The sequence below is a fragment of the Heptranchias perlo genome, chromosome 8 (assembly GCF_035084215.1).
Source record: "Heptranchias perlo isolate sHepPer1 chromosome 8, sHepPer1.hap1, whole genome shotgun sequence".
Lineage (NCBI taxonomy): Eukaryota > Metazoa > Chordata > Chondrichthyes > Hexanchiformes > Hexanchidae > Heptranchias > Heptranchias perlo.
Window position 1 is genome coordinate 83,586,451 of NC_090332.1, and position 17,228 is coordinate 83,603,678.

A 17,228-nucleotide genomic window follows, 5' to 3' on the forward strand; every position below is an offset into this window, starting at 1 on the left:
ATACACTCCTGATCGTTCTCATCGTAGTCGAGGTTTCACTGAAGATGCATTGTAGTAATTTTACATTTTATGTGACAGTCTGAGTAGTTGCGGTGAGACATTTACTAAAGGCAGAAGAAAAAAAAAAACTGCGTTTGATGTGATAAACTGGTTTCTATAAACTGCTGCAGAAGTGGAAGCCCAGACCGTGGAAGAGCTCAGACAACAAAAGGCATTTGTGAAACTTCAGAAAAAACATTACAAAGAAATGAAGGAATTAGTGAAGAAACACCACAAAAAAACCACAGACCTGATCAAAGAACACACGGCAAAATACAACGAGTTTCAGAATGAGTATTTAAGGCGCAGGGTACTTCTGGAAAAATCAGCAAAGAGAGATGGTAAGAAGAGGTAGGTGCACCATTCTCAAATACTTTTGGGTAATCACAGTGGGGCCTTGTGTGATTTCTAACTTGTTGCATTAAGGGCTCTTTTCCCCCCCCCCCCCCTGAAATATTTGCTGCAGATATCACGTGATAAAATAATTCTTTGCAAGCCTATTTTAAAATAATACTAAGAAGTGTGGTTTTCTACGTGCCTTTATTATGGCTTATTTTTAGATAATAGAAAACGATAAGTCCTTTTTTATTCCTGGCATGTTCAGTGAGTCACCTTTTGCATTGTTTGTGAAAACTAACCTTGTTCACCTACCCTCATATCAATCTGTGGTGCTTAAAATGTGAAATATTTCACATCACAGCGGCTGAAAAATAACAAAAGATTTTTCGGATATGATCCACAATGCAGTGGAATTAAATGATTTATCGAAAGACCTCACAGTAAACAAATTTTCTCGGCTGTTTGTTTCAAATTCGGGTATCGGAGAGCCAGAACACTGGAAACTGATAGAAAAATATCAGATACATTAAAAATAATTGCCCATTCATAACGTAAAATAAAACCACTGGTCTGCATGGACTAATAAAAGTCTTGAATTTGAAATGAAGCAGGGAAAAGCACTGTGTCCACAACTAGCTACAGTTTCCAAGTGATCATGTGCATTTGCTGCAATTGCAATTGTCATTCTAGATTTATTCAAAGCACAAAGCTGGTTTAAAATTGATCCTATATTTTTGATTCTGGGCAAAATACGCAGCATTTCTTTATGAAAAGGGAACTGTCGAAAGGGATCATGAAAGTGTTTATTTAAACACAGGCATTGTCAGGTGGAATGGTTTAGAATGGTATGGGGCTCAATTTTAAAATCAAATTGCGGGTGCATTGGGGGCGAAAATGGCAAAATTCCCAAGCGGATGAGGAAGCCAGCCCCAACCCGCCGACTTCTGTTTGCGCGCCCGCTTCACAAGTACAGAAGTCACGCCGGCAATTAAAGCCAGCGGGATGATAGTTAAAGAACCAAATGTACCTCATTGAGGTACTTAAGGTACTTTATTTCTGACATAGTAGTTAGTTAAAACGATTTTAAACTTACCTGGGCGGCTTTCCCACGGCTTCCGATTCACGCCTGGTGAAACCAGGCAAAAATAAACAAAATAAATTAAATAAAAAACCATTGCACAAAGTTTAAAAAACAAAATAAAACCCACATTTCCACCCTGCTCCAATGTCTGATGTCCCTCTCTCCCCCCGATGTCTCTCTCTCCGATGTCCCTCTCCCCCGCAATGTCTCCCTCTCCCCCGCAATGTCTCCCTCTCCGATGTCCCTCTCAGCCCCTGATGTCCCTGTCCGATCTCCCCCTCCCCGATGTCCCTCTCCGATCTCCCCCTTCCGCCCCCCCCCCCCCCCCGATCTTCCACTCTCCCCCCGGATCTTCCCTCCTTCCCACCCCCCGCCCCGATCTTCAGCGCCCGACACTCTCTTTTCCAGTGCCGGATGACGTCTCGCTCTCTCTCTTTCTTCCCCCTCCCACCTCGGCGTTGCAGCACCTGTCGGCAACCTGCCTGTCAATCAGATTATCTGCCAGGGGCGAAACTCGGAAACAACTTTAATCACCATCGATTACATTGCGATCGGGTCGGAAAAGTGACGTTTTTTTAGTTCGGGTTTGCCACGCACATCTTCACCCGCCCTCATCCCCTGCTGCCAACCCACCACCATTTCAAAATTGAGCCCATGGAGTTCACAGTGAGAGAGAGCTGCAGTAACATTCACAGTTAACATGAAGTTGGAGCACTCTCCGTTAATGACTGTACCTCCGATGCTGTTAACTCTTGCTCCTTCTCAGCATCAGTGACTCCCCTATGAGAGGTCCTTCATTGATAACATTAGCACTGAAATTTAAGTAAATGTTTTTTAATATTTGCCCAAATTTTCCTGTCAAAATAACGGTGAGGTTAATGGCGCTTGCCATTATTTATGCACAAATGCTACAGCAACTTCAGGCCACGGGCAAATGTGCGGTTAAACTCAAATATCGAAAAGTTATTGTCCGAGTTGTGCTGCTCTGCCGTTAGCTTCGCGAGAACTCATCTCGCTGCCTGCCTCACCATTGAGATGCATTGAACGGCGTGAAATTCCTGTATTTGCGCGGTGGATACGAACTAAACTTGTCACAGAAAGTTAAGTCTTGTCCATTTCAGTCTAAGTACCATTTTAACGACGTGGTGAATGTTAATTACTGCCAAACAACCTCTTGCGCACTGAAAATTAACTATTAAAAGTGTGGATTCCCATTCCTTCAGGTTTTAATTGTTGGAGATTTTAAAAATTTAATTTTTTTTCACCTTTTCTTTCTGTCTCTTTTTTCTCTCTCTGTTAACCCAATCTTTCTTTCCCTCTCTTTATTTCTCTTTCTGTACCTGATTTGACATTGAATTCACCCTCTTTAATTTACACTTCCTTCTCAGTCCTTGCGCTGTTAATTTCACAATCCTTCATTCTGATCGGTTAAGGATATACACAGTTGCTTGCCCTGTTCACTCAGGTCCCAGATGCCCTGTTGCCCTTGTTGTGACATTATCAGCTCGCACTTTCAGCAACACGCCATGCAAAAAATTTAAAAACCTAAACCTGCAAGGCCAAGTCTAACTAACAGCATATGCTGTTCGATGTCCTGCTACAGCAAATTATGGCCCCATTACTTTGAATAGGAGCTGTGAAGCCTGGGTGCACATTAAAGACGTAATTTTGCAAGGCTCTGCTCCCAGCATAGAGCCTCATAGACTGGTGCATATGCTATATGGTGTTATAGCCCACGATCCACACCTCTCTCTGGCAAGGAACCTCACTGTAGATGGAGCTTCGCAAAATTACCCCAAATTGCAATTGTGAACATTTTGGACAGGCAAATGCAAGGTTTTATGGAACTCAAAAAAGCACAGAAACAGATGCAAAAAAATGAGGCATGCCAAAAGTTAAATAAATCTGTAATTTTGACTAATGGATTTCCATTGGGGTTCCTCTCAGTAAGTCAGGACATATGCTGCTTTATTCTGTACTATGAAGCATACTAGTATATACGTATTATTATATAATATTAGCTGATTTAAATGGTGTTGTGAACAGCACATAGGATGAAATGCTATTTTATCGTGACAGGAACATTATACCATAATGCGTATTGGACCTGGTTACGTGATTGGATGCACTGTAGTGCTGGTGCCAAGGAGAGGGGGAGGGGGAAAACATATAATCAGGTGATTCCTCACTAAGGATCTTTTTGCAACCAGAGCACAACTGAAGAGCAGAGAGCAATCACACTTTCCGTTCAATCCCTTCATTAAGCCTTTGAAAATTCTGCCAGTTCGTTCAAGGTACCTGTTTTGCGTGTTCAGTGTGCCAAAGACAAAGACAACCATTTAAAATGGGCGCTGCTTTGAAAACTCCTTTATCCATTTTGGGCATTGCACTCGAGGGGAGATTTCCTGGGTTTGCTCCGTTGTAGCTGGAGGTATTTGATGACTACTGTGCATTGGTCTTTACTAAAGAGAAGGATATCCCGAGCAGCTGAATCCTAAAGTGATTTGAGAGTGAGGTGAGCGATATTGTGATGGATGAAAGGAAAACTTTAGATCGTTTGGTTTGGCTAAAGAAAAGCAAAGCACCAATGTCGAAGGGGATACATCCTAGGATCCTGAGGGAGGAACTAGCCGAGGCCTTAGAAACGATAGGGTAGATTTTCAATCTCCGCCTGGCAGGAACAGTGCGGACAGGAATTTAAGATGGTGCGTGTGCGAGGGAGGGGGTGGGAGGGGATGCGCTGCGTTCCTGATGCATCCCCACCATCTTTACTTGACCTTAATTCAGAGACGGGAGGGAGGCCCACTCCTGGCGGGGGATGGGGGGGAGGGAGGACCTTCTTTACATTGAAAAGTTGCCGCCCAAAGACATCATCGGCATCGCGACAACATTTTAATGTCTGGATTCGGGAGGTCCACACGGGGCCAAATCCCACAGCAGAACCATAGCGGGGGGCCCCGAGTGGCCAGAAGAGGCCACGGTAAGTTTTTTTTGAAAAATGACTTTTCTGTGGAATCCTTGTGGGCCAAGAGGAGCAGCACTGCTCCCTCAGGCTCCGCAAGGAGCCCTTGGTTCTCCCCAATTCCAGCCTCTCCTCTCCCTCCCAGCGCTGGCATCTGCTGCCAAAGCCCCTGCCCAGTGTTAACATTATGCTGGAGACGGTTCCCTCGGGACCCTGGTGACCTTGGGCTTCAGACCCGATTTGTGCTTCCGCCTGCCGGCCCTCTTGTCATCCCCGCTTGTTTTGGGCGGGAGACTATCCTGGATTCTCTAAATGAGGCCCAGGAGTTAAAATGGCCTGGGCCTTCACGCTGAGCTCCCTGCACCTCAGGCGCCCTGAACATTCCCCCAGTTAAAATCGACCCCTATATTTCAGGTCTCTTATTAAGCGTGGATGTGCGCCAGAGGACTGGAGAGTGGCCGATGTAGTACCCACGTTTAAAAAGGGAGACTGTGTTAATCTGACTAATTTACAAGCCACTTAGTTTAATATCTGTGATGGAGAAAATTTTAGAGTCTGTAATTAAGGAATGTATGAACACGTATCTGGATGAGGAGAAATTAGTTAGATGTAGCCAGCGCAGATTGCAAAAGGGATGATCATGCGTAACAAAGCTCCTAGAATTCTTTGAGGAGGTAACACATATGGCAGACGGGGTGGGGTAATGCAATGCTCCTGACCCCTGTTTGATGGCTGATGAATTGGGTGTTAAGGTGTCAGCCGTGGCTCAGTGGTTGCATTCTTACCTCTGCGTCAGGAGGTTGTGGGTTCAAGTCCCACTCTAGAGACTTGGGCACAAAATCTAGGCTGACGCTTCAGTGCAGTACTGAGGGAGCACTGCACGGTCGGAGGTGCCGTCTTTCCGATGAGACGTTAAACCTGCCCTCTCAGGTGGATGTAAAAGATGCCATGGCACGATTTTGAAGAAGAGCAGGGGAGCTCTCCCCGGTGTCCTGGCCAATATTTATCCCTCGACCACCATCACTGATAAACAGATTATCTGGTCATTATCACATTGCTGTCCGTGGGAGCTTGCTGCTTGCGAGCTGGCTGCCGCGTTTCCTAGATTGCAACAGTGATTACATTTCAAAAGTACTTAATTGCCTGACAAAGCAGTTTGGGATGTCCTGAGGATGCGAAAGGCGCTATATAAATGCAAGTTCTTTGTTTCTTTCTGCTGCACGCAGTGAGTGGTTGCAGGTTTGACTTGTTTGTAACTCTAGAAGACAACAGTGTACAGGCAGTCTTAACACTATCTGTAGCACCTGTAGGACAAGTGAACAGACTGCACACTTCAATTGTACAATCTACCCACTGGAAAATTCGATGCCATGAAGTGGTACCTGTCACAATATTACATCAGTGACTGCACTTCAGAGGTACTTTATTGGCTGTAAACCACTGTGAGAATTCCTGAGGTCGTGAAAGGCACTATATAAATGCAAGTTCTTTATTTCCTTTTGTCAAAGGGTTCCACATTTTTTGCTCATACTTGCCAAACGGTCACACTGCCTTTCAGCGCCTGGCATGCATACCCATACTTCCAATAGGACGCACACTTAAGCTGCAACTTACAACTGAGAGCCCTGTGACACTCACATCACCCGTGGGCATCATACAACAAAGGACTGTAATACAAACCGGGTCACTCATTGACACCCCCGCCACCCCAGGGGGATGGGCTGAAGGTTGGGCACATGGCAGTCATCAGTGACCCATTTTGGAAATGCAACAGTGCAGTGCTTTCGGTCACATCCTGCTCGACAGCGGGAAAGGAGATAAAGCTTTGGATTTGCTGACTAGTGCATCAGTTATCTATTTGATGCAGGCAGAGGCAGCACGTTACCTGATATGGCAGTTCCTAACCAGTATTGGACGATAGGCGTAACTGTTGAAGGCTGTGGCGGCCTGCCAACCACTGGCACTGCCATCCCTACGTTGCATGTTGGCTACAAGTATCCATGCAGCAGATGGTGAAGCTCTGTCCTGCTGATCCAGATCACCTTGAGGCAATCGTCCTATGCCATTTGGCAGGTAGTTTTGCCAAGATTTCCAGATGGTTTGGGCCTTGTTTATCTCTACGGCATGCTTCTCGTATCTCAACCATGAAATACCATATTTGAGGCACTTTAGCTACTTAATGAGTTTAAGAAAAGGGACCCAAATTTGTTTTGAGCAAATAAATAGTAATAAAAATATGGAAAAAATCCAATAAAAATAGCACTGTACCGTAAACATTGCAAAGAAAAACACACAAAGTCAATTTATGCCTTCGGAATTTCCCTTGCTCTCATTTCAAATGAGTACACAAGGAAAAAAGAGCAAACCTGTCCAAATCCTACTGAATTGTGTTAGATGTTCATTGAAATATTTCTGCATCAAATCTGAGGTCTTGATGAGGTTAATACACAAAGGGCACGTCACTTTACCAAACGTAGAAGAGCGTTGAGTTGCAGCCTGGAATGAAACTGGCAGAGGGCTCTTTCAAAGAGCCAGCACAAGCACGGTGGGCCGAATGGCCTCCTTCTGTGCTGTATGGTTCTATGAAACCCAGGGCCTGCTCTCCCAATTCAGCGCTCCCTCTTTACTGATTGTGCATCTGATCTCCCAGTGCAAAGGACCATTGAATTGGCTCTTTAAATAGTTCTATTTCTTTTATTTTTCAAATTTCAAGATGTTCATCCCTTCTCATAGTTAAAGAGTTCTCATTGGTAGCAGCGGGGAAGGTTTTGTATTTTTTTTTAGATATTTGATTGTTTCATTTCTCTTTTTTGTGGAATTGATAGATTTTTTTTCAATCTTCGTTTTTAGAGATCTAATTTTTTTTTTCCTCTTTTATGAATATTTTAATTTCAGCCACTCTGGTCAAACTGTGAAAACAAAGAATGGGCATAGTACAGGTGTGACACGGAGTCTGAGACATGAATTGTGACTAGTGGATCTCCCATGGCATTGCTCATATTGAGTTGGAGGATATGGTAATACTGAGAAAGGCAAGATCTTGGGATTTGACAGCTCTGTGCAGGGGGCAAGAGGTTTGGGTATTTTGATAGCAGTCGGGTGGAAGAAGTCTTCAGGTTTGGTACTGTGAAATGACTAGCATGGTTAAATCTTTATTAAAAATTATAGTGTCATTCTCCGTATAAATAAAAGCAAGCTCAGATACTGAAAATCACCTGCCTTTCTTTGTCCCTGTTGTTGCCTGAGCTAGACACTCTGGAATTTTTTTTTTTAAGTTCAAAAGGATTTTTAATAAACTTATACTCGAAAACCTTTTGAAATTCGTTTTTTCCATTGTGATAATACTGCCACGCCCTGAACAGGGACACAATTCAAAATTTCTACTGAAAAAAATAAACTTCTTTAAATAATTGTTTATGACTTTTTGAAGTGTAAACAACAGAAAGCACAAACAGTGTAATCACTCCCTTTCTGATTTGTTTCCAAAGTAAAAATGAAGCACTTGATCATTTAAATGTGAAATTTTAGCAGAAGAAACACTCAAGTTATTCTGCCATCTTGTTTAGAAAAGCAGATTTTTTTTTAATTCGCTCATGGGATGTGGGCGTCGCTGGCGAGGCCGGCATTTATTGCCCATCCCTAATTGCCCTTGAGAAGGTGGTGGTGAGCCGCCTTCTTGAACCGCTGCAGTCCGTGTGGTGAAGGTTCTCCCAAATAAATTCAGAAATCTTATTACAGCATGAGGAAAGGCACTTCTCTTGCAATGAACCATACTGGTGCGTCTTGAGAAATTCTGGGATTTCTAGTAGCGCAGGTATAGTTGGCAACTCCCTTCAACTGACAGGCTGCCAGACATGAGGAACACATCAATTACAAGCCCAGGCTTTTGAGAAGGGCTGAGGTCTCCAAGTAAAAACATTAATGAATGTACTCAAAGACGCAAATGATAACTTTATAGGTAAGTTTAATCATGTTATTGTGAAATATGTATTTTTAAAATGTTTTTATTTTGTTAGCAACCTTATTCCGAGCCTTTAGTCGGCAGGCTGGGTGAGAAAATTGGCGTCTGAAAAACATTTCAGAACGTATTTTGGTTTGTTTGCTCTTTCCTTTCTTTAACTGGTAGCTCTTGACTGTCCATGTTTGATTTGTTTTTCTCCGAGCTTTTGATACCCATTCCTGCTCGCTACTTGCTGATTGGCAAGGTGACAACCTGTTCAGTTGTAATTTATTGCTGTATTAGGAAAATAAAATTTGAGTCATTTAGGGGAAAATGTAGCACAGAAATGTACGTGTGATGAGCACAGTGTGACAGGTAAAAGGAAGTAAGATGCTCAAATGAGACGTATAATCCTTTGTGTGGATGAAACGTCATACTTTTTATTAATATACTAAGAGAATTCCCCTGTCTTTGCTTGAGGTAAGTGCAGTGATATGCTGCTTTATAAGGACAGAGACTGATGCCCTGCGATGTATTATTTCTGTCGCTAGGTTGAAGCTGTGACCCTTTTAAGGTGATAAAGTCTAATTGCTATTAAGTCGGCACTGGGTGATTTCATTGAGTTTAATTGCTAAATAGACTTCAGGTTAGAACCCTGACTTTGTTTGTCTTTTTTTAAGTATAATTTTGTGAAATCAATTAAGGGGCTGCAGATATTCTGACTCCAGTGTTTTCTCTTCCTGGAGAGTATCTCTGTACATTCCAAAGGACTGTCGTTGTTTCTTCATACTCTTTTTAAAGTATGACACCTGAAGTGTGACTGAGAAATATAACAGACAGGAAATGGAGAAGTATCACAGGCAACAAATGTGTACTAGATGCACCACAGATATATATAAAAAAAAAATATATATATATACACACATATATAAGAGATAATGGGGGTAATTTTGACTTTGTGCAATAGTGTTAAATGAGTGATAGTGAATCGGCAGTCCATTTTACATCTCTCCTGGTTTTTATTTCCATTGAAGTCAAAATTACCCCCAATATGTGTGCATGTATACATACAACTGCCCTAGTAGCACACTAGGAATTTTGCATGAGCACATTATCCAGATTGCTACTAGAAGAAATTAGATGATTTAGATCCACATTTCCTCCCTGAGCGAACATCAGTACCATTATCTGGGCAGGCTAGGGCAGAATTTGGGGTACAACTTGGAAACTCAGAGTTCCTGCCTCATTGTGTGCCAATTCTTAATCCTGGTGAATTTGGGTTTGAGTGTATAATGTTTGGGTAGAACACCATTCAAATGAGGAAAATATGTTTAATTTCCTCCATTTGCACCCTACCCACACAGGAGAAATTATAATGGAGAATAAGGAAATGGCAGAGACGTTAAACAAATATTTTGTCTCTGTCTTCACAGTAGAAGACACAAAAACCAGACCAAAAGTAGCGGGGAACCAAAGGTCTAATGAGAGTGCCGAACTTAAAGTGATCAATATCAAAAGAGAAAAAGTATTTGAGAAACTAATGGGTCCGAAAACCGCCAAATCCCCTGGACCTGATGGTCTACATCCTAGGGTTTTAAAAGAGGTGGCTGTAGAGATAGTGGATGCATTGGTTGTGATCTTCCAAAATTTCCTAGATTCTAGATCAGTCCCAGCAGATTGAATGGTAGCAAATGTAACTGTGCTATTCAAAAAAGCAGGGAGAGAGAAAACAGGAAACTACAGGCCAGTTAGCCTGACATCAATCATCGGGGAAAATGCTGGAATACATTATTAAGGAAGTGGTAACAGGGCACTTAGAAAATCATAATATGATTCGGCAGAGTCAAAATGGTTTTATGAAAGGGAAATCGTGTTTGACAAATTTATTAGAGTTCTTTGAGGATGTAACTAACAGGGTAGATAAAGGGGAACCAGTGGATGTAGTATATTTGGATTTCCAAAAGGCATTCGATAAGGTGCCACATAAAAGGTTGTTACGCAAGATAAGGGCTAATGGGGTTGGTAAGATATTAGCATGGATAGAGGATTGGTTAACAGACAGAAAGCAGAGAGTAGGAATGAACGGGTCATTTTCAGGTTGGCAGGCTGTAACTAGTGGGGTGCCGCAAGGATCAGTGATTGGGCCTCAGCTATTTACAATCTATATTAATGACTTAGATGAAGGGACCGACTGTAATGTATCCAAGTTTATTGACGATACAAAGCTAGGTGGGAAAGTAAGCTGTGAGAAGGACACAAAGAGTCTGCAAAGGGATATAAACAGGTTAAATGAGTGGGCAAGAAGTTGGCAGATGGAGTATAATGTAGGAAATGTGAGGCTATTCACTTTGGTAGGAAGAATAGAACAGCAGAATATTTTTTAAATGGTGAGAAACTATTAAATGTTGGTGTTCAGAGAGATCTGGGTGTCCTTGTACAAGAAACACAGAAAGTTAGCATGTAGGTACAGCAAGCAATTAGGAAGGCAAATGGCATGTTGGCCTTTATTGCAATGGGGTTGGAGTACAAGAGTAAAGAAGTCTTGCTACAATTGTACAGGGCTTTGGTGAGACCACACCTGCAGTACTGTGTACAGTTTTGGTCTCCTCATCTAAGGAAGGATATACTTGCCTTAGAGGCCGTACAACAAAGGTTCACTAGATTAATTCCTGGGATGAGAGGGTTGTCCTAAAATGAGAGATTGAGTAAAACGGATCTATATTCTCTGGAGTTTAGAAGAATAAGAGGTGATCTCATTGAAACATGTAAGATTCTGAGGGGGCTTGACATGGTAGATGCTGAGATTGTTTCCCCTGGCTAGAGAGTCTAGAACTAGGGGGCACAGTCGCAGGATTAGAGGCCGGCCATTTAAGACTGAGATGAGGAGGAATATCTTCACTCAGAGGGTTGTGAATCTTTGGAATTCTCGACCCCAAAGGGCTGCGGATGCTCAGTCATTGAATATATTCTAGACTGAGATCGATAGATTTTTGGACTCTAGGGGAATCAAGGGAAATGGGGATCAGATGGGAAAGTGGAGTTGAGGTCGAAGATCAGCCATGATCTTATTGAATGCTGGAACAGGCTCGAGGGGCCGTATGGCCTACTCCTGCTCCTATTTCTTATATTCTTATGGCACGAGGGTGCTTGTGTGTTGCTAAGGGCTTGGGAGAGGAAATTAAATGTTAAATGGCCAGTTTCCATACCACAATCAAATCTAATATTCTACTTTAAAGTTGAGAGCTTAGTGTGAGCCCAATCCCATTTTAAATTTTCACACATCAGTCGGTCCGGGATATTTGCTGCTGCTTTAATTTGTATCCCATCAGCATGTGCAGCACTGTTAGTGGAAAAAATACACATTTCAAGGACCAGTTTATCAGCATATTGAAATAATATAAATGTGGTATGATGTGTCAGGACTAGAAAGGATGAATCAAATATTTATATGTTTCTTGGTGATTTGTATTAAAATTGTACGGATAAACTTATACAGCAATTTAAGGTAAAGCGATGCAGCACCACCTTGTGGCCAGACTCTTTCCCCGATTTCTAGTCCGAGGTTCAGCTTTGGAGATGATTGATTTCAAAACACACTGCCCTTCCACATCAGTGCGAGCAGCAGGTACTGCAAACAGATACAAACGGCAAAGCAGCAGCTCTGCTGTATAATGGCAGGACTCAGCTGTGCACCGACACTCCAAACGGGAACATCTGACACTCTGGAGAAAACCTCGAGCTGCTCGCAACTGAGACGCAGTTACTGCAAGAAGATTTCATGCAGAGATATTAAAATTCCCCGGCTTAAGGTGGTCCAAAATGTTTCCTTTCCTGCAATAAATGCTACCTCAAAAAGAAATAATGAATGAGGGTCATTTTAATTTTTAATCGCAGGGCGGAAAGATAATTGGATGAGGTGTAAAACATGTTGCCGTTTCACTATCACCCATTCTTCACCCAGCAAGTTAAAATCACCCCACTGATTAGTGAGCGATATTGATACAGTAAAATGTTTTTGCACGTGTTCCCTTTAATATAAAGGCCGTGTTAAACTGTCCTTTCTCTTCCCACATGCTGATGGACCTGTTGTGTACTTCCAGCATTTTCTCATTTTACTTCAGAATTGCAGCATTTACTGTGTGTTTTGTTTTGTTTTGCATTGAATTACATAGAAAGTACAGCACAGAAACAGGCCATTCGGCCCAACAGGTCCATGCCAGTGTTTATCCTCCACATGGGCAACCTCCATCCCTACTTCAACTAACCCTATCAACATATCCTTCCATTCCTTTCTCCCTCATGAGTTTATCTAGCTTCCTCTTAATGCCTCTATGCTCGTCGCCTCAACTACTCCTTGTAGCGAGTTCCACATTCTAACCACTCTCTGGATAAAGAAGTTTCTCCTGAATTCCCTATTGGATTTATTAGTGACTATCTTATATTTATGGCCCCTAGTTCTGGTCTCCCCCACAAGTGGAAACATTTTCTCTACGTCTACCCTATCAAACCCTTTCATAATCTTAAAGACCTCTATCAAGTCACCCCTCAGTCTTCTCTTTTCTAGGCCCCAGCCTGCTCAATCTTTCCTGACAATCTCTCGTTTCTGGTATCATCCTAGTAAATCTTTTTTGCGCTTTCTCCAGTGCCTCTATATCCGTTTTATAATATGGAGACCAGAATTATTCACAGTACTCCAAGTGTGGTCTAACCAAGGTTCTATACAAGATTAATATAACTTCTCTGCTTTTCAATTCTATCCCTCTAGAAATGAACCCCAGTGCTTGGTTTACTTTTTTTATGGCCTTATTAACCTGCATCACTACTTTTAGTGATTTGTGTATCTGTACCCCCAGATCCATCTGCTTCTCTACCCCATATTATCCCTGTGTGTGTATATTTAACGAGTTCACCAGGTTTAATAAGAACATAAGAAACAGGAGCAGGATTGGCCATACAGCCCCTCGAGCCTGCTCCGCCATTCAATAAGATCATGGCTGATCTTCCACCTCAACTCCACTTTCCTGCCCGATCCCCATATCCCTTGATTTCCTTTGTGTCCAAAAATTTATCGATCTCAGTCTTGAATATACTCAACGACTGAGCATCCACAGCCCTCTGGGTGAAGAAATTTTTTCACATCTCGGTCCTAAATGGCCAACCCCTTATCTTGTGACTATGCCCCCTAGTTCTAGACTCTCTAGCCAGGGGAAACAACCTCTCAGCATCTACCCTGTCAAGCCCTCCAAGAATTTTATAAGTTTCAATGAGATCACCTCTCATTCTTCTAAACTCCAGAGAATATAGGCCCACTCTACTCAATCTCTCCTCATAGGACACCCCTCTCATCCCATGAATCAATCTAGTGAACCTTCGTTGCACCCCCTCTAAGGCAAGTATATTCTTCCTTAGGTAAGGAGACCAAAACTGTACACAGTACTCCAGGTGTGGTCTCACCAGAGGCCTATCAATTGCAGCAAGACCTCCTTATTCTTATACTCCAAACCCCTTGCAATAAAGTCTGACATACTCTTTGCCTTCCTAATTGCTTGCTGTACCTGCATGTTAATTGTCTGTGATTCGTGTACAAGCACACCCAAATTCCTCTGACTACCAACATTTCTTAGTCTCTCACCTTTTAAAAAATATTCTGCTTTTCCATTCTTCCTACCAAAGTGGATAATTTCACATTTCTCCACATTATACTCCATCTGCCACCTTCTCGCCCACTCACTTAACATGTCTATATCCCTTTGCAGGTTCTTTGTATCCTCCTCACAACTTACTTTCCCACCAGCTTTGTATTGTCAGCAAACTAGGAAACATTACACTCGGTCCCCTCATCTAAGTCATTAATATAGATTGTAAATAGCTGAGGCCCAAGCACCGATCCTTACGGCACTCCATTAGTTACAACCTGCCAACCCAAAAATGACCCGTTTATTCCTGCTCTCTATTTTCTGTCCATTAACTAATCCTCAATCCATGCTAATATATTACCCCCAATCCCATGAGCCCTAATCTTGTGTAACCACCTCTTGTGTGGTACCTTATCGAATGCCTTTTGAAAATCCAAATATATTACATCCACTGGTTCCCCTTTATCTTACCCTGCTAGTTACATCCTCAAAAAACTCTAATAGATTTGTCAAACACAATTTCCCTTTCATAAAACCGTGTTGACTCTGCCTAATCATATTATGATTTTCTAAGTGCCCTGTTACTACATCCTTAATAATAGATTGTAGCATTTTACCTGCTACTGATGTCAGGCTAACTGGCCTATAGTTCTGTTTTCTCTCTCCTACCTTTCTTGAATAGTGGGGTTACATTTGTTACCTTCCAATGCACCAGGACCATTCTAAAATTTAGGGAATTCTGGAAGATCACAACCAATGCATCCACTATCTCTGCAGCCACCTCTTTTAAAACCCTAGGATGTAGGCCATCAGGTCCAGGGGATTTGTCGGCTTTTAGTCCCCTTAATTTCTCCAGTACTTTTTCTTTAATAATTTTAATTACTTTAAGTTCCTCACTCTCACTGTCCCCATTATTTCTGGTATGTTTTTTGTGTGAAGACAGATACAAAATATTTGTTTAACATCTCTCACGTCTCCTCATTTGTTTCGTACTTTCTGCCGTTAAATAATTTACCTCGTGAAAATGTAAAACCTTTTTCAAAGTAACATAAAATCAGAATAAATTGTTTAAAGTCAGCAGGAGCTTTGAATGCAGCATTTACTAATGGAATAGAAACAGAATGTTTTTTATATAATATAAAAGACCACCTTCAGAAAGAAACAGTGATGATGCTGGTAAACAGAAAATGCTCGTCGCAGCATCTGCAAGAGAAAATTGACTATTGGCCCGTAAATTGCTCCAAGCAATGAACCAGCAGTGCTCGCCGCTCACTTGATTTAAATTCACCTGCTAAGTTACCGCGTTCTTTTTGGCGGCAACTTCCTTGAACTGCGAGTTCAAATAACATCTTTCCCGGGCGGTGTGAGTGGTGAAAGGATTTCTAAGGCCCCTCAACCGATCAGCTTGAAGCAAGCCACGCTGTGAGAACCAGGAAGTGTAGTTCATAGACAAACAGCGCAAACTAAAAACTCGGGTGTGCTCGATAAGGTATTATAAAATGACATGGAGAAAGTAAAATAAAGAGAGGATAAGATTAAATGACTGAGCTAAAGGAGACAGAAGGATAAAGTTTATAAAAAAAAAATTCATTTAAATTTTTCTTAAATGTCCAGAAACTATTAAAATCAGAAGTAATGAGACTCCACATTTTTAAAAGTTAATTTTTAGTGCCAGAGAGGTTATTTGGCAGTCATTAAGACTTACCACGCTGTTAAAACTTAGTTTAGACCTAAAAAGCTGAGCGTACTTGTTTTTGTGGCGCGATTAGTTCGTTTCCAGCTGGGCGGAGAGCAAGTGGGCGCTGATCCGTTGATTTAATTGATTGCAGCCACAAGGTCCCTTTAAGGTGAAGCTGACAGATCGCCGGCGGACCAGGAAGAGCACGTTCTGGATTTCCGCGTTTGACTGCGCATGCGAGGTTGCTGGAACTTGCTCTTCGATTTCGCCACTAATAGGGCTCACCGTTATTTTGAAAGCAATTTCTGGTCCATTATTTCAGCTGGGCTCTTCATTAGAACTGAGTGCTACGAAGGCTCCCAAACTGATACCATAACCTACCTTTGCCGTTTAGATAATGATTGGTTTGCTGTGCATGTGGAATGCAGTGCCAGATGACTCTGTGCAGTTGATTTTTTTTTTCCCCCATGTGATAATACAAGTACGTTTCGATTTTTGTTTTTATCATGTCAGGCCTGAATCTGCAAGTCCAGAACATACCTATTCAAGCATCGAGCAAGAACTTTCTGCACTTGATGCAGAAATGACACAGAAATTAGCAGAGCTGAAAGAACACCAACAGCAACAGCTATTGAACCTGAGACAGGAGCAGTATTATAGCGAAAAATATCAGAAACGGGAGCATGTTAAACAGGTATATATATATATATATACGTATGTATATCTTTAATGGTATCTAATCCTCAATCCAGTCATTTCCATTGGTTTTTGTGCTACCTACAAATCAAGTAATGACAGATTAGATAGACTACTTATTTTACATATACATATATAGACACGTACATACACACACACATATATCTGCATTTATTGCCCATCCCCAGTTGCTTTGAGAAGGTCGCAGTAGGGCTGCCTTCTTGAACCGCTGCAGACCGTGTGGTCTGATAGATATTTTTTATCCAATTTAGGGATGTGGGAAGTGGGCATCGCTGCCAAGGCCGGCACTTACTACCCACCTTGAGTTGCCCTTGTACAACTGAGCGGCTTGCTCGCAAGTCAGGCCACTTCAGAGGGCGGTTAAGAGTCAACCACAATTGGGTGTGGGATTGGAGACACATCTAGGCCAGATCTGGTAAGGACGGCAGGTTTCCTTCCCTAAAGGACATTTAGTGAACCAGTTGGGTTTTTCCGACAATCTGACAGCTTCATGGTCATTTTTACTGATACCAGCTCTTTATTTCCAGATTTTTTAAAAACAATTAAAATTTTCAAACTGCGATGGTGGGATTTGAACTTGCGTTCAATGGATTATTAATCCAGGCCTCTGGATTATTAGTCCAGCAACATAATCACTACATCACCCTACCCATAGATAAGGCTTGTCAGCTGGTTAGTGGTAAAACTAATGCCAGTAATGTCATCACTAAAATATAATTCCCCAAGGCATATTGCTCATTGGGGCCAATTGAACTGAAAACCTATCTATATAGGAATACACACATAACAAGAGACCTTTTATCACAAATTGGCCCTAATTTGTTTCTTGGTTAGAG

At 42.0% G+C, this 17,228-nt stretch overlaps 1 protein-coding gene across 3 annotated transcripts in view; it reads left to right on the top strand.

The window, feature by feature from the left end:
• The window catches only part of plcb1 (phospholipase C beta 1), a 646,154-nt gene that overhangs the window by 550,381 nt on the left and 78,545 nt on the right, over positions 1-17,228 (top strand). For all 3 annotated transcript variants that reach the window (XM_067989433.1, XM_067989434.1, XM_067989436.1), the window contains exons 27-28: positions 171-390; positions 16,189-16,369. In XM_067989433.1, the coding sequence (XP_067845534.1) occupies positions 171-390; positions 16,189-16,369 (401 nt within the window). The remainder of the gene's footprint in view (positions 1-170; positions 391-16,188; positions 16,370-17,228) is intronic.